General features: G+C 38.3%; 1 protein-coding gene across 1 annotated transcript in view; it reads left to right on the top strand.

Annotated features, from left to right (window-relative positions):
* The window catches only part of NYAP2 (neuronal tyrosine-phosphorylated phosphoinositide-3-kinase adaptor 2), a 288,126-nt gene that overhangs the window by 219,974 nt on the left and 47,081 nt on the right, over window positions 1-21,071 (top strand). The window contains exon 5 of the mRNA XM_065927627.1: window positions 18,959-19,062. Within this exon, the coding sequence (XP_065783699.1) occupies window positions 18,959-19,062 (104 nt within the window). The remainder of the gene's footprint in view (window positions 1-18,958; window positions 19,063-21,071) is intronic.

Genomic DNA, 21,071 nt, shown 5'->3' with positions numbered 1-21,071 from the left:
CAGGTGGCGCTAGTGGTAAAGAACCTTACTGCCAAAGCAAGAGACGTAAGAGACCTGGGTTTGATCCCTGGATCAGGAAGATCTCCTGGAGAAGGGCATGGCAATCCACTCCAGTATCCTTGCCTGGAGAATTCCATGGACAGAGGAGCCTGGAGGGCTACAGTCCATAGAGTCACAAAGAGTCAGACATGACTGAAGTGACTTAGCACTGAATATGTTTGTCCCATAGGCAAAATTAGTTTACAAAAGGTGCAGAGGTAGCATGACTGAGCACAGACGACAGAACAGAGCACAGAGCTAAAGGAATAGATCCAATAAGGAGTCAGGTTTGCTCTTCTCTGTGACAACATGAGATGTGGAGTAAGGTTAAGGTGGGAAAGCCAGTATTTACATTTTGATGATGTTAATTTGGAAATGCTCTTGGTTGTCTAACTGAGAAGTTAGCATACAGTTGGAATTGTACGTCTAGCGCTAAAGAGATTTAATGATGTTAGAGAATGAGACTAGGGCTGTTTGACATGGCTGGTACTGTAAAACTGGATGATTCCAATCTAGGAGGGCAGGAAACTGGGATGGGAAGGAGACTGAAACTGTACCCTGGGGAGTCCAAACATTTCTAAGTGTGGGCAGAGAAAGAAGAACCTGTGAAACAAATGAAAACAAAACCATCAAATAATACACAAATGAAGTTTTACTGAACACAGCATGTTGCATAAAAAAGGGTGAGCTGTAATATGTCTCTGACACTCTAACATGATTGTTCTACGAGATTCAGAGTGTAAACTGAATTTATAATGTGCTTTCACTTTCTTCAACTGAAAACTGAAGCATCTCTTTCAGTTGATGGCACCTAAAAATCTCCTCTTCTAGGTCCTTAAGCTCTGTTTGTAGAGTGATAAATTGTCTACTGACCAGAAGAAATAGCACAAATAGCTTTCGTTTTGCACACTCTCCATCTTAGATTATGAAGGAAGTAAATAAGGTGGAAGAAAAGATTTTTGTTACAATTTTGATAAAGACATTTTTTATCCATTTTGCAAGATATGTGAAATGCAGGGGCAAATATAGAGTTACATATACAGTGTCCGTGCCAATTAGGGCTTCTTCAGTGATAGTGAAACATATTAGCATGATATAATGCTTGAAAGAACACTTCAAGTATTGAACTTTTAGAAGTCCATGCCTCACAAATACTGGGTTAGCCCAAAAGTTCATTTGGGTTTCAATAAGCTGTTACAGAACAAACATTTTGGCCAACCCTATAGGGCATTGAAATCCTATCTGTCGAGCCTACTCATATTCCAATTTTGAAAGGAAAAGTGAAAATTGCTCAGTCATGTCCAACTCATTACTACACCATAGTCTATACAGTCCATGGAATTCTCCAGGCCAGAATACTAAGGAGAATAGGAAAATATTTGTTATGTTGGTAGTTATAATTTTTCTAGAAAGAAAGGACCTAAAATGTGCCAATTCCATATTAGAAAAGGGTATAATTCCACTAGCAAAGAGAGGTATACTATTTGAATTATAAAGTTCACTCACCTTTGGGGTTTTAAACAAATGGGGCATTCCTTAAAGAATCACCTCCATCAGTGAGATGGCCTTCATCCAGACTAGGTAAATAGCTAGTCTGGTAAATAGCTATGTGAATAGAACATGTTGAACTTGCTATTTTGGAACCGAAGAGAGTGACTCAGTATTTACGCTTTATCCCTCTTCTCCTCACACTTCCTCTTCGTTATTGTATCCTTGACATGGGGCCACTGGATGAGGAATATTCCCGCATTACACTAGAACTGCAAGTGATAACCCTCCTCCCTAAACAAGGAACTACACAACTCCACACCTGACACTCAAAAGGAATGAAAATTCCGCCAGTTCCAGCTTTAAATCCCCCGTCTCTGTGTCAGTCAGCTTTCTGCCTCTGGTTCTTTCTCTCTCTCTCTCACTGACACACACATAGATACACACACACACACACACACGCACACAAAGACACAAACTGCTACCAGTCACAGACTATTTGCTTTAACAAAAGTAGTTTAGCCACTTGGAATGGTTCTTAACAGCTCTCCTGAGGAATAAAGGGAATGTGAAGTAAAGCAGAGGAGTGTATCAGGAGATCTCAGTTCTAATTATTGGTACCACTGTTTGCTGTGACACTGTTTTCAAGTTTCTGTTGTTTAGTAAATAAGAAATTCAGGGGGGAGAGTCTTGAAGGTAGTGGAGAACTGGGACCCCAATGCTCATGAAAACAATGAGAAAAAGTAGAAATCATGCCAGTATATATTGTATTAACAGCAACTTAGATTTCAAAAGCTAAATCAATCAGCAAGTAGTTTCTAAGCTTGTATCCATCTCTGTTATGTTTTATGGGGGACAAACACATACACACATTATAGGGTATATAAAATATAAACATGGTCTCTGCCACTCTAAAACATTACTATGCTTCTTTTGACACAAACTATTGAACGTAAATTAATTAGCTATTAATTGAATGTATTATTTTTCTTATTATCTCTACTTTTAATCATTCAGAGAACAAAAAATGAGGGCAAGCTAGATGAAGGATAGAGGGATTAATGGGAGATATTGAGTCTTTAAACAGGATTATATCAGTTGTTTTGAAAAAATCACTTATTATTAATTGAGTAGAAATCTAGAATGAGGACTTTCTACATGGGATGAAGAAATAAGTAGCACATCAGACTTCCCTGTCTATCACCATCTCTCAGAGCTTGCTCAAACTCATATCTGTTGAGTCAGTGATGCCATCCAGCCATCTCCGTCCTCTGTCGTCCCCTTCTCCTCCTGCTTTCAATCTTTCCCAGCATCAGGATCTCTTCCAATGGGTCAGCTCTTCTCATTAGGTGGCCAATGAATTGGAATTTCAGCTTCAGCATCAGTTCTTCAACCCTGAATATTCAGGGTTGATTTCCTTTAGGATCGAATGGTTTGATCTCCTTATAGCCCAAGGGACTCTCAAGAGTCTTCTCCAGCATCACAATTCAAAAGCATCAATTATTTGGTGCTCAGTCTTTTTTATGGTCCAACTCTCACATGCATATGTTACTTATGGAAAAACAATAGCTTTGATTATACGGGCCTTTGTCGGCAAAGTGATGTCTCTGCTTTTTTAATATGCTGTCTGAATTTGTCATAGCTTTCCTTTCAAGGATCAAGTGTCCTTTTCTACTCTAATTCATATTCTAATCATGTCTTTGAAGACTGGAAAGATCACAAAGATGTGAGTGTTTTAGGCAAAGGCCTAAGAGTATATAGGATATCTGGGAAGAAGATTTGGCAGAATGGGAACCATTTAATATAAGCAAATGAGAAATAGGATTCAAGAAAGGGAACTATATACAATTGAACCCAAGAGTGTAGTCTTTGAAAATTGATGATTATTAGTTGATTTATAAGAAAGATGCTTTCCTCTTGAAGTTCTGAAACATACCTTACTTGATAACCTAGGATACCTGGTAACTTTGCTGATAAACCTCCAGGCAACCATAACTGAAAAATATTTCTACCCAGAAAGTCTCATGTACACAAATTCAGAGAATGAAAAACATGTGAGAAGCATGCATTGGGCTGCAGGACTGAGGATAGTGGAACAGTATTTATGACAATAATTCCTGGCAAACCACAATAAATCAATGTGGTCTTCCCTCTTTGTTTATGTAAACCATGCTTTACAGTGGTGTTAATAAATTAATATTTCGGTGTTAATAACTTGTAACACTGCTATGCCCCAGTTTATCTTTATAAAAAAGATAAAGGGAATCTCACCATGTAGGTTGTTATGAGGATTAAACTCTGAAATGTATAGGAAGGTCTGGTATAAATCTGACTTGTAATAGCGAGGAGACCACGGTTTATTCTGTTCCTATTCAGTTTTATTAGAAGAATCTCCAAGTCTTTTTTTCTAGGACAAAACCTGAATATTTCCTTTGGAAAGCTCAGCTCATTGCAAATATAAGGTTTTCTTGAGTCACACAGAATATAATTGGCTATAGGACCACTACTATAGGACCACAACCACAACAGCCTATCTTTCATTTATTTGTGCATTTCTGACAAAGACTGTAAGTCAATGTAAAGGCCATTTTTGGATTCTCTTGAGTCTGCATTTATAAAATTTGGAGAAAGTATCAGGTTCAGGCTTTAAAATTTGCTTGCTGCATTATACACACTTATCAAAAAATAATCTTAAACTCTCATAGTGTTTCTTTTCTGCTTCATAGCAATGAATGAAATTTAAAAACACAGATTAGTAAGGACGTAGGAATCACAAGAAAACACTGATATCCACAGAGGGACACATTTCTTTAATAAATACTCAACTTGACATTCATTCATCTATTAATTCAGTCATTCATTCCCTTTGTGTATATTTAACAAACATTTATTCAGCATCTACTCTGTGCCATTCAGGGACTAGGTGCTGGGGACGCAGGGTAAGTGGGGTAGACCTGATCCCCCCCTTCCAGAACTCATGTTCTAACAGGAAAGATGGAGAGTAAAGTTTAACAGATTCTTATAAATGATATGAGGGGGAAATTCTGGGCACAGTTCAGTTCAGTTCAGTCACTCAGTTGTGTCTGACTCTTTGCGACCCCATGGACTGCAGCATGCCAGGCTTCCCTGTCCATCACCAACTTCCAGAGCTTGCTCAAACTCATGTCCATTGAGTCGGTGATGCCATCCAACCATCTCATCCTCTGTCGTCCCCTTCTCCTCTTGCCCTCAGTCTTTCCTAGCATCAGGGTCTTTTCTAGGGTCTTTTCTGGGCACAGTCACATGATTTATTCATCTAAAAAGTAATGTAATTCAGACAGGCTTCCTTGAGAAAGTGATATTAAATTTGGTACTAGCATGATGGGTAAGAACTAGGCACATAAGAGGGGATAAAGTGTTCTGTGCAGCTCACTCACTGAAGTATGGATGAAAAAGATTTATTGTTAAAAGCCAATTAGTAGTAAACTGTTTAATATGGCTGTGTAATTCCCAAACTCTATACTCTTCTCCATTTTTTCTTATGGTTTGACACCTTATAGTTGCAACAACGGTCCCAATCGTTCCCATCTTCCTGAATGCACACTCTTTGCAACATGCTTTAATAACTCCTTATCAAGTAGTAAGGTCTGTTTCTCACCCCTTAAATCTGGGTTATCCTTGTTTCTTGTATTGACCAACAGAATAAGATGGAGGTGACTGTGTCAATCATGAGCCTCAAGAGGCCATGAATGTTTCCAGTCCTACCTCCACCATGAAAACAAACCTGAACTAGCCCATTGGAAAGCGGGACACATATGGAAGAAAGCCAAGAGTCTTCAGCCTTCAGCCAGCCAACCCCCAAGCATGTGAGAAAGCACAGCATGAAATACCAGAAATGCTTACCTGACCCAGAGCTGACCATGGATGCATGAGTGAGCCCAGCCCAGACCAGAAAAATCACCCAACTGATCCATAAACTCAAGAACAAAACTCAATGAGTGTCATTTTAAGTCACTGGGGTTTGGTTGCAGTTGAAATCATGAACTGGCTGTAGCTGCCATGGTCTGTTTCAATTTTGCTGGTTTTCCATCAAATGGAATTATTTAATTACTATTATTTGATTGCAGTGTGCTTCATGAAAACCCAAAAAATCACAGAAAAAAGTGAAAACCCACCCACCTTTTGCTTTACCATTCCACTTTTCAAAGCATCATTTTTTCATAATTATATTTATCTATTTTTAATTGATTGATGATTGCTTTACAATATTGGTTTGATTTCTGTCATGCATCAACATGAATTAACCATAGGTATACCTATATCCCCTACTTCTTGAATTTCTCTCCCACCTCCCACCTTGCCCCACCCCTCTAGGTTGTCACAGAGCCCCAGTTTGAGTTTCCTGAGTCATATAGCAGATTCCCATTGGCTATCTATTTTACATATGGTAGTGCATATGCTTACATGCTACTCTCTCCATTCATCTCACCCTCTTCTTGCTGTCTCTAGCCCTTTCAAAGCATGATTTTTAACTGTCAAGGCTGCATCACTGTTTGGGGCCTGTGTATAGATAGAAGCTGTCATTTCTATTATTTTCATTGTTATTATTCAACAGGAACCACAAACCAGTTGGGTAGCATTCAGGCCTCATGGTGATTCCGGCTTCGCTGTAGGATATTGACTAGCTTCCTGCTTGGCTCTATATGGGCCGCAGGCAGCTGCAGGCTTCAGCGTCTATGACCCTCAAGGCTGCCATTCTGTACTGTCAGCTCAGGCAGCAGAGTTCAGTTCCCCGCATCTGCTCTCCTTCCCGGTTCTAATTGGATGCTGGGTTATTTCCTCTGGGAACACTGGCCAAATCCGGTTGCTAGGTTCTGCTGGCTAATTTCACACTCCAGAGTTTAACGCTCCCTTTCTGAATTCTAGTAGTAAACACATAACAGAATTCTCGAGTGGAGAGTCTTTGGAGAGTATAAGTCATATTCCCAGTCGTCCCACTTTCACTTCTCTGTGGAAAACTGTGACTTCTCGCTGCTAGGGTTGTGTTCGCCAGAGAAATGGTTTTATTTGTCTTTCTCTTGATACTGGTGATACAGCTTTGAGAAACAACCAGGACAGGAGAAGTTGGTCTTAACCATTGTAAACAGCCCAAATGTGTCTTTCTGGGGTTCGAATGTGCAGCGGGCTAATTATAAAATGATAGAAGGTGATTGCACTCACATTCCAAGGCCTAAAGCTAAACCACAGAAGCAGAATTTGCAAAGGAGGTGATGGAAGTGAGTGTTCTTAACTGAACTCCTTTCTCTAGCCTAGGAAAAGGGCTAGAGGCTGGGAAGCTAGAAACCAGCCGTTAGAGACTTTGCGATAGAGTGTGTGTGTGTGCGTGTGTGCGTGTGTGTGTGTGTGTGTGTGTGTGTGTGTGAGAAAGAGGAGAGACAGAGGCAGAGACATGGAGGGAGAGAGAGAGAGAGATGAATCTCCATTCGTTATAGACGAGGGATGAGAAAAGTGTCTCCCCCAGTGAAAAATCAAGTGATGGAGACTTTCACAGGACCACCTGGGAATTTTGTTATTTTTTTCCCAGTCATTGAAGCGGCACCATTAAGAAAAAAAAGTACAAGAGGTTACCTGAATAGCCTATGACCACAGAGCAGACAGCTGCCTATCCAGCCACTGATGATGGGCTAAAGATGTGTGCAAAGTGTGTTTTCTGTTGACCTGATTAAGCCATGGAGAGAAAACCATAGAGGTCGTTTAGGTTGTGTGACTAGTCAGAGTGGCAAGGATTCTGGAGGACATGCCACATGCCCACTGGGCAAACGGGAGATCTCAGGTGAGAGATGGCCAACCACATGGGCTTTCAGGGTGTTCTTGAAAGCACCCCACGAAGAGTATTCCCCTCTCTTTCCTTCCCTGCTACACCGCAGTGTGAGGCACACCAGCTGATGGTAGCGCCAGGCAAGAAGGCTTTTCTTATCCCTTCACCTCCCCTCTTTCCTCCTACCTCAGCCAGACAGAGTGAGGATCAGGTTGGCGGCACTGGGGTTAGACCCTTGTCAGGCAAAATGACAGTGTGTGCCAGGAGCCGACCAGAATGGACCAGAAGAGAAGCGTCTCCTTGAAAGAAAGTTCAAAATTGTAATTAATGTAAGGAACTAGGCATTTAAATGATTATTACAATAAGACTTTTGTGACTTGAAAAAGCCAAAGGATTTTAAGATTCTTTATGTTCAAGTTACTAGCTAAAGGAACAAGTTAAAAAAAAAAAAAACAAAATCAGATGTAATTACAAAATTTGCTGTAAGATTATTGCAGATGAAATTTAGCCCAAGTTATGAAATTTCAGTTTATCACCTTTGTTGATTATCTGTGACCCGTTTAAAACAATGGGTTTCCCTGGGGGCTCAGATGGTAAAGAATCTGCCTGTAATGCAGGAGATGCGGGTTTGAGCCCTGGGTCGGGAAGATACCCTGGAGAAGGAAATGGCAACTGACTCCAGTATTCTTGCTGGAGAATTCCATGGACAGGGGAGCCTGGCAGGCTATAGTCCATGGGATCACAAAGAGTCAGACACAACTGAATGACTAACACATATTTAAAAGTGCTTTTATTTATATACCATGTGTTAACTTTTAAAATAATTGCTATTTCATTTGATCTTCACAAAAACCCATTCATCGGCAGATTAGTGTTATGATCCAAGTTATTTAGGTGACCAAACTGCAGCTCAAGAGAAATCAGTTAAACAGCCCAGACCCATCAGTAAGTAGTGGGTTCAAATCAAGAATGGGATTTCAAGTTTCTGAATCATAGTACAGTTCCCTTCCCATGACTGAATTAGGTTGATTCCTCATTTCCACCTCCATGTTCATAAATTCACTTGTTTATGGATTCATTTATTCTTCTATTTTTCCAATGTAAAGTTCCCAGGCACTGAGCATGAGCCGGTGAGGAACCACAAATCACAAAAGTTAAAAGTGTAATTACAATCTGTGACTAAAGTCACCAAGGAAAATGACACCACACTCCCTCTGAAGTCACAGGGCCTCCTGGTCCCTTGGGAGCTAAGATCTCACGTGATTTAGGAGAAAAACTAAGCCAGGGAGAGGACCCAGGAGGTGTAACAACTCTGGAACGTGGGGGCACGTGTGAGAGAGTGGCCAAGGGCGGCTGCCTGACGGCGTGAGGCTGAGATGGCCATGTCACTGATTCAAGTCTTACCTAAAAGTGCCAGGAAGCCGTTTATGGATTTTAAACTCCTGGGATTATAAACTGAGGGATCAGGTTTACAAAGTCAGCTGATGTACTTTCATTCTAAACCAAGGGGAACCGAATTATGAAGATAAATACGCTGCCCCAAATAACCTGCCTTATCAATTCAAAGAAGTGTCTTCTCTTCTCGCTAGCCCATGAAATTTCTCTGTTCTTCTGACTAACTCAGAGTTGTTCATAACTGTTTGTTTTGATGTATCTAAACATTAACTCTCAAGCACCTGGGCAACTGTGTCACGTGTATGTTTTTTTTCGCTAATAAAATAGCAACATGATCTGTCCTTGTTGTTCTTTGGTTCAGCTATTTACTCATCAAGCAGGCTTGTGAGAATACCTGTTTTTGAACAGCGCCCTATTAGGTGGTGACAAGTGACCTTTGCCTTCAAGGAGCCTATGCCAGTTTATGATGGTGCTTGAGTTTTTACGACAGGGCATCACTGTTGCAGATTGGACTTTGTTTTTCAGTGGTTGTAAGGATTTCCCTAAAGTACTTACATTCTTTTTCTCATTTTTTCCCTAGCAAGATGACTTGTTAAAGCTATGGGAAGAGTTCTGGAGTCAAGCAATTGGATGATATTAACTGGTGTACGTGTGTTTGTGTGTGTCTATCTATAGCTATTTATAGATTTTAAACTTGAGTTTTATGTGGTCTGATTTGCAGTCAGCTAGCTTATTATCATATTTTGTACATAACCGTGTGACTACACACACACACACACATAAAGTTCCCTTAAACTTGATTTCTAATAAGCACCATGCATAGGCCATCACATTGCATACCATACAGATACCCTGGGAGCTGCTGGAAAAAAATCCAATTTGATAGTAGTTCACTCTCGTTAGAGAAATTCTGAATTTCTACCTATTCTCTGATTCTCTTGGGAAAAAAGGTCATTTATCGGGCATAATTCAGAGAATGCAGAAGATTCCTTCACCTCACTCGCCTCTCAGTAGGTTAACCCTGTTTGAGCATCATGATGACCCAATGCTTGAGTTCTGACTGCAGCCCCAGCTCCTCGGGTCTTTCACTGCAGGAAACCTGCCCACCCTCTGCCCGCTTGGGGAGAAGTAGCTCTTACATCGCTCCCAGTTGACAGTTGGCTTTCTTTGGAAAAGCGCTGTGGGTACAGCACGCCACCAGTTTTCACGAAGCATGTTCTTTCTGTATCTTTGAGAAGCCATAAGAGACATGACAGAAAAGAAGTTTCTGTCTGACTTAGGCTGGGAGTGTACAGAAACTAGTTCTGGGAGCTTGTAGGCGCACGAGAATACATAGCAAATTGCGTTTGCACTGCCATCTCCTGTCCAAGATAGGCATTGCAGTTTTCCCCATCATAAGTTTTTTTAAAGTTAAATTCAACTATATTCTGGCCAATACAATTTTTTGCCTCTTTTGTTAGAGTCTTGGGAAAGATGAAGCAATGGAAGAACACGTTTTCTCAGAACTTGGAGAGATACACAAAGAAGTCATCTTTTACACTGGCTTCATTCTTTAAAATATGGTTTAATGATTCATTTAATAAAGACGGCATGAGTCCTTATCAGGGATTAGTTTTCCTGTTGCTCAGGTGGAGAATGAGATGGGCATGGCTCCTGTCCTCACAAAGCATTCAGTTTAGTAGAGAAGGAGATGGAGGGAGGGAGAAGGAACAAGTGTGCAGGCAGAGTGAGCAACATGATTAAAATTCGAGAGTAAGGGAACACATGGGCCTTTAGGAGAATTTAATGCAATGTGACAGGTGCAAGGTTGCAGGTGAGGCTGGCTATGTAAGTTGAGCCAGGTGTACCACTGAAAGGAAGCAATTTATATTTCTTTATATTATAAGCAGAGGAACTGAAAGATCATACGTGCTTTAAACAATAAAATAAAAACAGCTAACTTTTATTGAGAACTTATGACATGTTGGCTACTACGATGAAATTCACACTTATTATTTATTTAATTCCTAAAATAATGTTCTGAAGCAGCTACCTTTATTTCTCCAATTTTACCTGTGAACAAACGGAAGCTTAGCGATGTCAAGCAAATTGTCCATAGTCATTCAGCTAGTCAGTGTTGAGAGCTTAGCATCACTGGTAGTATATCTTTCCCAAGAGGCCAGCGGAAGTATGAAGGCAACTCTCATTGGCTGCCTTGGGTCACATGTTCAATCCTCAGCCAGTCAGTGAAGCAAGGGATGGAATGATTGATTGGACAGGGCAGAATCATGTGACCGCTTCTGGAGCGGAAGTTGTTGTCAGCCCCTAATAGGGAACCATGAAACTTGAGATTACTGATGGTTGTGCTCTCCAAAGGGAATTCATACTATTCGAGAAGAAAGAATAAGTGGATTGTAGATAGGCGGAAATGACAGATGACCTTCATACCTCCTCAATTTTATTTTAAATGCTTATTTTTCAGTGTTTAACCATTTACTGCCAAGGCTTTCACCAACAATTTTACAAATGTTAGCACATAGCACACTTGAGTTATGCCTAATCCTACCAACACTGATTCAAAAATTAAGCACAGAAGTTTTTCAGTTCTTCTGGATCTCTCCATGTGTGGTGTTATTAAACTTTGTTTGACAATAACTATCTAAATAAATAAATAATAAACCATGAAAAACAAACGAAAAGTAGGAATAAAAGAAGTGAATTTAGTAAACTAACTCACCATCTATCAAGAGTATTTTTGAGGTCATTTCAATGATTCCAACAGATTTAATTTATGAACATCCAAGAATCAGTGAACCGTGGCAAGTGCTTCTTATTATAAGTGATGAAAAAGCACCCTGAGAATTTGGATGTCTTCCCTCAGGTCTCATGGGACAGTAATAGCATTTCTTAGACATTGCTGTCTAGATTTTTCTAGGGCAACATTTTACAACTAGTAGTTCCCAAATCCTCTGGAGTTTTCAAAGGTTTTCCCGTGTTTCTTGTGCTTCAACATGATATTTTCCACTGTTTCAAATTTTTGTTTTACAAATACTCAAATGGATGATTAATAGGATAAAAAAATGACCCTTTTAAGAGAACTCTTTGGGGGCTCAGAGTCCATAGGAAACAACATTGCTTAAACTCTTCATTCTCAGAACCATTTATGTTCTTCACAGTTGTCGAGAACCCTAAAGAGCTCCCCTTTATCTGGGTTAGGTCTACTATTTCTCATGCTAGAAATTAAAATTGAGAATTAAAAATTATCTATTCATTCAAATTGTAAACATTATACATTAACATAAAATTTTTTTCTCATGAAAAATGACACTGTTTTCCAAAATTGTAACAGATGTTTAGAAGATTATATCTAAGCAAATGTTTAGAAGAACATCTTTTACATTTTTACAAATCTCTTTGATATCTGATTCAGTAGAACATAGGATTTCATCTATGTTGGATTCAGTCTGTTGTGATGTGTTGCTTTGGTTAAAAGGTATCAAGGGAATCTAGACTTAAACATATGTGAAAGAGGAGGGATATTTTAATAGCATTTCATATAATTGTGGCTATTCTTCTTTAATGCTTTCCCCAAATTCAACTAACAGCAGTTTGGTTAAGGTTAGCTACATATCAATAAACTCATTATGCTCTTAAATACCTCTTAAATACATTAAAATACCTTGGTCTATCTTAGACTTAAGTGTATCTTTATCAGTGAGTTATTTATAACATAGGGCTTTTGGGAAATGTGTCATGCAAATCTTCCATACGTTGACACATTTTGTTATAAAAAATCAAAAACAACACATTCATTAATATAGCCACTTATATATGTAAAAAGTCTTTATGTATAAGGGTTCTGTCAAGCTCAGAGTGAGAAATGCAAGTGTTTCAAGATTTTACTTTTTTGCTTGAAAGCTCAAATACATCATTGTCAACACATACAGCCAATTGTCTTCCTTAAAACAATAAGCTAACTTCATTCATTTTTTTGGAAAAGATATCTGCCAAATATGAAAGTGTGTGGCAGTGGAAAAATGCATAATTACTAGTACAATTTGGTGCTGTTGTTTAAGGTTCTACTGTGTCAGCAGATTCATCCAACCTTGTTTTTATACTCTGAGTGTGTTTCTCTGAGTAGAGGAGACCAAGTGATGTCTTAGTATTTTTATGAGAGCAGTTTTTACCTTATGCCATCCATCTCCTCAAAGGGTGGCAGAGCCGCTCAGAAGTTCTACTACAGAGTGAATAAACATAACCATTGCTGGAGATCAGATTGAAGTCCCTGCCGTGGGGATGTCAATGTAGAGTCTTACAGCCACTTTTTTTTTTTTTGGTTAATTGGGGTATAGGTAATGTTGAGTTAGTTTCTTCTGTACAATGAAGTGAATTAGCTATTTGTCCACATATATCCCCTCCCTCTTGATTCTCCCTGCCATCAGCCTCCATCCCGCCCCTCACAGAGCGCCAGACTGAGCTCCCTGTGTTTTATAGCAGGTTCTCACTAGCTAGCTGTTTTACACACGCCAACCCCAATTTCCCAATTCACCCCAGGACCTAAGACACATACTGTTTAGTTTATGTCTCTAACATACAGTGTATTTAAGGCAGAATCATAAGAGCATCATATTTATATATAAAAATAACATTGCATATATATATATAAACATAAGAACATTGTATTTTCTATATATAAAGAGAATTGTATTTATAGTAAAACATGCTACAAGACCACGCACAATTTCAGTATCTGGTCACCCTTTGTCGCAGGATGTTTGCTTTTTTTAAACCACAAAATCAATTGTATAAAGAAGAATTGCTAGTATTATGTCCAATTTTGATTGTCATTTGCATTAATAAGGTGAGTGATTACACAAAAATTTAAGCCTGGAATTTCTTTGTTTTTGTTATTTAAAAGTAATATGGCATATATTATATAAATACATGAAGTTATTTATGCCATGCATTCATTCCTAATATCAGAGGATGAAAGAGTTTTGTTCTATTTTTTGTTTGTTTATACTATTTTTGACATCATAACGTGAAGTTAAATTTTTATTCCCATGGTAATAGTTGATCCTGCATATCAAATGCCTTTTCCTCTATTTCTTGGCAGATGAATTTTTATGTAATAATTTTTAAGATGATTAACTAGCATATGTTGCTTGTTGAATAGATAAAATATCTTCCTTTATAAACATATAATTTAGTTCTCTTTTATGTGGAATCAAGTATCTTTTTTTTAAAAGCACACTTTCATATTTAGCTAAGGTGATGAAGATCTTAAGGGCATTTCAGAAATTATGTGTTTTAATAAAAAAGGCTCTCAAATTTAAAAAGCTGTTAATGCTACAATATGCCATGTTGCCATGTAAGAAGATCGTGCATTACAGCATGAGGGCATCCCTGTGTATGAGCAGTGTGATTTAAATTCTCTCTGCATAAGAAAGTGGAAGCAAGGGAAAGCCCACCCCTCAGATACTCAGAAGGAATACAACAGGTACTCCTAACCCCAGGTGCATGGGATTCTCTTTCTCCTGTATGCAATGGATTCTTTAATTTTCTACTTTTGACATTGGATCATATATTTTATCCATCAGGTTGCCACCTCACTTTTATCTGGGTTTTAGATCTTTACCAGAATTCCAGTATTCCCAAGGATAATCACCAATTACTCCAGCATCAATAGTTTTACTATTTGACCCTTCAGATAACACTAGAATTTGGTCCATAGCTAAAGGATGCCAGGAGTCATTCAATACTATATGAATGCTGGCTTAGAGGAATGCCCCTCATGGAGATGGAGAGAGAGAAGCATGTCTACTCCCAGGATAGAGTTTTACATTTGATATTCTTTTTCCACAGCCACATAGTGATCACAGAAGTGATCAGATTTGTTTCATCTTTCAGCCTCATAGTGACAGTGCCTGGGTCTGTGGGCTCCTGGGTCTGTATAGATCTCACAGATCTATACAAATGCTGTTGTTCAGTCATTAAGTCATGTCTGACCCTTTGTGACCCCATGGACTGCAGCATGCCAGGCTCCTCTGTCCTCCACTATCTCCCAGAGTTTACTCAAATCCACACCCATTAAATCAGTAATACTATCTAACCTATCTCATCCTCTGCCACCCACTTCTTTTGCCTTCAGTCTTTCCCAGAATCAGGGTCTTTTCCAATGAGTTGGCTCTTTGCATCAGGTGGCCTAAGTATTGGAGTTTCAGCTTCAGCATCAACACTTCCAATGAATCTTTAGGGTTGATTTCCCTTAGGATTGACTGGTTTGATCTCCTTCCTATCCAAGGGACTCTCAAGAGTCTTCTCTAGCACCACGGTTCAAAAGCATCAATTCTTCAGTGCTCAGCCTTCTTTATGATCCAACTCTCACATCCATACATGAGTACTGGAAAAACCATAGCTTTGACCATACAGACCTTTGTCATCAAAGTGATGTCTCTGCTCTTTAATATGTTAAGTTTGCCATAGCTTTCCTTTCAAGAAGCAAGTCTGTTTCAATTTCATGGCTGCAAATATTTGATACTTAAAAAAATTAGTAGCACCAAACTTCCAAATGAAACTGCCACATTAACATGAATGGATATTTAACTAAATCAATACAAAATGTAACATTAGGTCAATTTAATTAATTGTTAAGTTTAACATTAAAACAGTTTCATTACACCTGAAAATAAATTCCAGATTAGATTGTCTAATTCTATAAGGATTCCTGAGTGTGCATGATTGCCATCTAGAAATCATAGCGAATCATGAATTAATTGGATTTTCACAGTCCAGTAATTTCAAAGCAAAATTATAAAAATGTATTCCAATTTTACATAATAAAATTTACATTTGATGTAGGATATGAGGGCATCGGATATGTTTGCTATGATGTGTGAGGGAAGCTTGAAAACAAAACATTTGAAATCTGTGAAGGTTAAAGATTTAGCATAGTCCTGGCAAAACTGTGCCTTTATTACTCAGGCATCAGTTTATCTCAAATAGCATATGTGTTATGAAAAAAAAAAAAGCCTTCTCCAGTAATGAAAGTAGAGTTTGCAATCAGCATACCTTGGTGTATTAAATAAAAGGCCTTTCTGTGACCTCCATGTAGCACAAAGTCATCGATTAGAAACTTTCAGCAGTGTGATTGACTAGGGAAAATCATGATATGCCTCTGCCAGTAGAGGAAAATATTGTGTACTGAAAAAATAAAACAAGATGGGGAAAAAATATGTCTCCCCAGAATTTGACTGATCTTATTTCTTTGACGCTAGATGAAAGTGTTTTCTTTAGTGAAAATGCACTAATCTCTTATTGCTGTGTAGATCCAGAGGTTGAGAACAGTCATTTGTCTTTTCTTTCTGAAAGCAAAGAGAACTCCAGTGCTAACACTCGTAGCTGTGGATGCCTTGGGGATTCTCCTGTAACAACACCAAGGAACATAATCCTGAACAGAAATTAAATTCACCCTAACGGGAAGATGAAAAATGATGGAGAAATTACCATCCTTTAAAAATGCAATGAAAGATTGTATCCAATAAGAATAAAAAGAAAGATACTAGTTCTTTCTTCTTAAGTAACAAATTCCAGTTGGTACTTCCTTAATAATATCATAAGATGATGATGAATTACTAGCCTGGAAACATCACAGAATATCTTGATGATAGTTTATTTTAAGGAGTTAAAGTTAATGTCTTCTTTCTCCTTCCTTCCTCCAGCCCTCCCACTTTCTCACCCTCGCCTTCCCTCTTTCTTCCTTTTTTCCATTTTCCTCTTCCATTCTTTCTGTCTCTGTGTATCTCCCCTTCCTCATTCTTTCTTTCTTTTTTTTTTTTTATATGCACAAATAACATCAACTTTTACCTCTAGGTTTTAGGTAGTTTATTACACTAAGAGAGGTTTTTCCTTAAGTGTACAAAGAATAAGTAATTTCTAGCTCATAATGAATCTCTAAATGAAATGAGTTCTTTTTTTTTTACGGGGAGGAAAGCCGCATCTTAGATCTCTTTTGAGGCATATGTCCATTATTTGTGATCCTCTTAAGCCTTGGCAATTTTTTATATTAGCAGAGTTCAGGATGAAAACATATTGTTTTCAGTACTATTGATCCTAAGCCTCTCTGTTTAAGACTTAAAGCGCAGTGTATTTCCAAAGGTGAGTGACTGGACAGTTTAACTTCGATATCATAGCTCTAAGAGATTCAGTTATAAAAACAGTATCTTTTGTAGAATTTTCAAGACTTTATCAAAACATTCTTTTGGCCAAAATAAACCTTGGTGGGTCCAAGATCATAATGGTTTGTTTCACCAACCTGGTCTCACAAACACCATAATAGATTACAAATGCATTTAAGTGAAGGACCGGTGAAATGGAAAACAAGAGTGAAATGAGTATGCTAAAGATAAACCGAAAACTCACAATGAACAAAATTGTCCCTATGACATTATACCATTAAGTAACAACGGAGTGTGTATTTGAGTGTGTGTGTGTGTGTGTGTGTGTGTGTGTGTAAACACAGAAATGTGTTTATTGTCTGTATATGCATGTATGCATAATGAATGTATAAGTAATCATCTCAGCCTATCCCTGCCACTGCAGGTGAAGTCATAACTCATATGAGCCACGCTGGGCTTGGACTTTAAAGTCACAGGATTGCTGGCCCGTAAGGGAAGCCACCATGTGTGATGACTGGTTAATGGCTAAATTGCAGTCCCTCAGGGGGCGGTGGATGAACCAAGACATGATCGGGACCACTGTCCAATGGGGGTAAGGCAAAGCCTTTCTGGGTCATGATGAAATTGGGAGTTTGCTTGGATTTTGGTAAGTCTCAGTTCTGTGCATTAGAGATATCAGCGCCTGTGCTCGAAAGATGCTGATTAAGTCAGAGTCTGACTGGAAACCTAGCAGGGGAAATTAATCCATAGGTACGTCGGGTAATATGAAAGGCATGGGATTGTGTCACTCATCGGATAATCTCTTCAACATACACTTTAAAGGAACCTCATAGGAAAAAATATTATTTGCTATCCTTTCCAAGGAAAAAAATATTGCTTAATTTTCTTCATGTACCTAAATGTGTTACTGCCATAAAGGGATATATAGAAACACTGGCTCATTATAAAAACATGTCAACCAGGATTCCAATAGATGCTTTACCTTTACCTTTATTTTATATGATAAAAGATGATTCTTTAAGACATGTAAGGACTTATGCCTCCTGGGAAGTTAAATTCGTTTTTAAGTTAGATAGTTTAAGTCATCGTGTGGTACACTTAGATTTGAACGCTTATATTTTTAAGAGTAGGTGTGTAGGTACTAGAATCACCTGCACGATACCCTCAAATATGTCTGAAAATTAGTGTCCTCTGTAGACCATACATTCTGCACTTCTTGGATGAAGGTAACTCTATCCATCCCCCAAATTCTAATCTCCAGAGTATCCTGACAGTGAGCTAGGTGCCCAATCTAGGTTCCTTAAATAAAGGAAGAGTTAGGAGAAGGCTTTTTAATTTTGAAAAATAATATTATTATGAAAGATTGCAAAGGTCTTAGAAGTATCTATAAACTTAAAAGCAAATGAGTTTAAATTAGGGAAATGATACGTTGAAAGTATTGTATCGTGGAAATAGCCAGAACAAGACAACTTGAAAATCAAAAAGCTGGAAAATAGAAAAAGAAGGAAAGAATAAGAGAAAGAGGAAAAGATAAAATGAAAAGAGGGTGGGATAGAAGAAAAATTTGGAGAGGGTAGAAAGACATTTTAGGACATAGGAGAACCATGGACCAAAGCTGAAAATAAAGCACCAAAAATTGGCTTTTTTTCCCAATGGGATATTGTGTTGGTCATTTAACCGTGTTCAATCTTTGCAGTCCCACGGACTGTAGCCTGCCAGGGTTCTCTGTCCATGGAATTCTCCATGCAAGAATACTGGAGTGGGTTGCCGTTCCCTTCTCCAGGGGATCTTCCCAGCCTAATCACTCTGTAGAAACTGATTGCAAATAGGGTAAAGAGCACAAGGGAACAAGGCCTTGAACTTAAATGATTTGCTCTTTATTCCCAGGAGCTGATCCTCATGAACAAATTTCGTTTTAGTCCGTTGTTATGAAATTGTTTCATCACTTGCCAATGATTAGCATACAGCAGAAGAATTCGGTGCATTAAAAGAACCTGCTGCAAAACCAAAGGAAAGTCTGAGAGCCGGTTGATGGCTGCAGACTTTGCTCAGCTAACACTGTGTCTTTCCTCCTTGTTCACAGAACCGAAAGTAAGCTGCAAACTGGGGCGGTCCGCATCCACATCAGGTGTGCCCCCTCCATCTGTTACTCCTCTCAGGCAAGCCGGTGACCTGCACCAGAGCCAGGTACCATCATCGTTAGCCAATCGTGATTGACTTCCTGTGATGCGACATGCCAAATGCTTTCCACCTCTGTCTGTCGTGTGTTGCTGTAACGACTTTTGCATCTGCTTTTATTTTTCTCTGTGTGTATGGGTGGGGGTCGGGATGAGCTGTGGCCGTCTGCGTTTTCATCTAAAAAAGAGAGTCCTTCTTCCCTGTGATTGGTGCAACTTTCTTTGCTGTTTGTTATCAAATCGTTTTTGTCTCTGGTTCCCATCATTCTGTAATATAAATGTAAACTTGTACTCTATGTACTGGCTTAGTGGTTGTTTTTTTAAAATTCTTTTTCTCTTCTATGTTTTGTGTACTTTTATACTGTCTCTGAAAATTTATCAACATTTGATAAATTTATCAACTTTGTTTTATGTAGATTTCTTTTTAAATGTTTTGTCCACAACACTCGCGCAGATGTTGTCAATGAATTTGTACATATTGTTTAGTTCTTATCCTATGATACTGTAATATTTGTGGCCGTTTAACTTTTATTTTTATTTCGCTTGGAGCATGACTGTAAGATACAATGAATATTGATGTCCTTATAAATATTCCTATAACAAGTCATTTGAATTGAACATGGCAGCTAGTCTTTTTTTCTTAGGTCATAAGGACAAACTGACCAATGACATAATCTAGATACTTACCAAAAACTGTAGACAAACAAGGCAATCTTTAAATAAATTACTTTCTCTCTTATACCAACAGTATCAGAAATATTCTCAGTAAGGGAATTTAAGTGTTTATGCATGGTAACTGAGATCTCTATTATCATTGGAGAAGAGACAAGAAATAAAGACATAAGCTACAATAGCATTTAACCCTTTATAGTATAATATGTTGCTCTGATGTTCACTTGGTTACATGACTCTGTATGGGAAATTTAGTATGGGGAAAAAATCACTACACATAAATTCTCTACCTATAACTCATCCAATAGGAATGCAATACAATGACTTAATTTGTGAAGCTTAATTGTGGTTACTGTTAAATATTATTGGTGTTAAATAGGATAATGCCATCCTGGAGTGGTTTTTCTCTGCTTCTTAGCTTTAGTCTTCACTTTCATAAAACTCTCTGAAATTGTAAATTAAAAGACTAATAATGATATCTCCATGGGAACTGTCCATTACTGATTAGAAAATTACATATTCATCAATTATGTAAAATGTCAAGCTATTTTAAAAACATAACCAAGCAAACTAATTGCATTTTTTTCTAATGGAATACAGGGTGCTTTTTTAGTATTTTGGCCTCACTTAAGTAGTCACAGGATTTGATTTATGAATATATGCGATATCTACAAACCCAAGAGATGAGAGGTTTCTCTCAAGGGGGTGTCTCAAGTGCCACTTAGACTTTTTTGTGTCTTATTTAAAAGTTTAAATGCCTTTATAACTAAATGAATCCACCTCAAATGCTTTTTGGGTATAAAAGAAGTAGAAACAAGAAGACAATGAAGAAATAAATAAGTAAATAACACAATTAACCTCACTAAGATAAACTGCCATCTTAGTTGATTAAAACTATTGCAAAATATTACATTTATTGATTTTTAAAGCTTAAAATACTGGATCCAGAAAGAAGAGAGCTTTAGTTAACTGGCAGAGGATTGCATCAATACAATCAATTCTCCAAGTGCTTATACCTTCGTATTGCATGACTTTGGTGACATAGAGAGGCTTTGTGGTCTTTGTTTTCTTTTGCTTTTTTCCCCTTATCATCTTTTTAGCTGTTTCATCCTGAGCCCCTTCAGTTCTCAATGAAAGGGTTCTGGGGGGTAACTTCCAGGACAGAGACAGGTACAGTCTGTGTGCCTTTGCTTCTCAGCTCTTCATTTATCTGATGGGATGTTCTTCATTCTTCAAAACACAGCAACCAGAGAAGGTCCCTCCGGATACTTGTTTGCTGCACGTTTTCTTTCCAACCAGGAGAAATTCTGGCACACAGCCATGTCGTAGATAGGCTGTCAGGACTGC

Source organism: Muntiacus reevesi, chromosome 3 (assembly GCF_963930625.1).
Source record: "Muntiacus reevesi chromosome 3, mMunRee1.1, whole genome shotgun sequence".
Lineage (NCBI taxonomy): Eukaryota > Metazoa > Chordata > Mammalia > Artiodactyla > Cervidae > Muntiacus > Muntiacus reevesi.
Note: the sequence above shows the minus strand (reverse complement) of the source record. Positions and strands in the feature narration are given on the sequence as shown.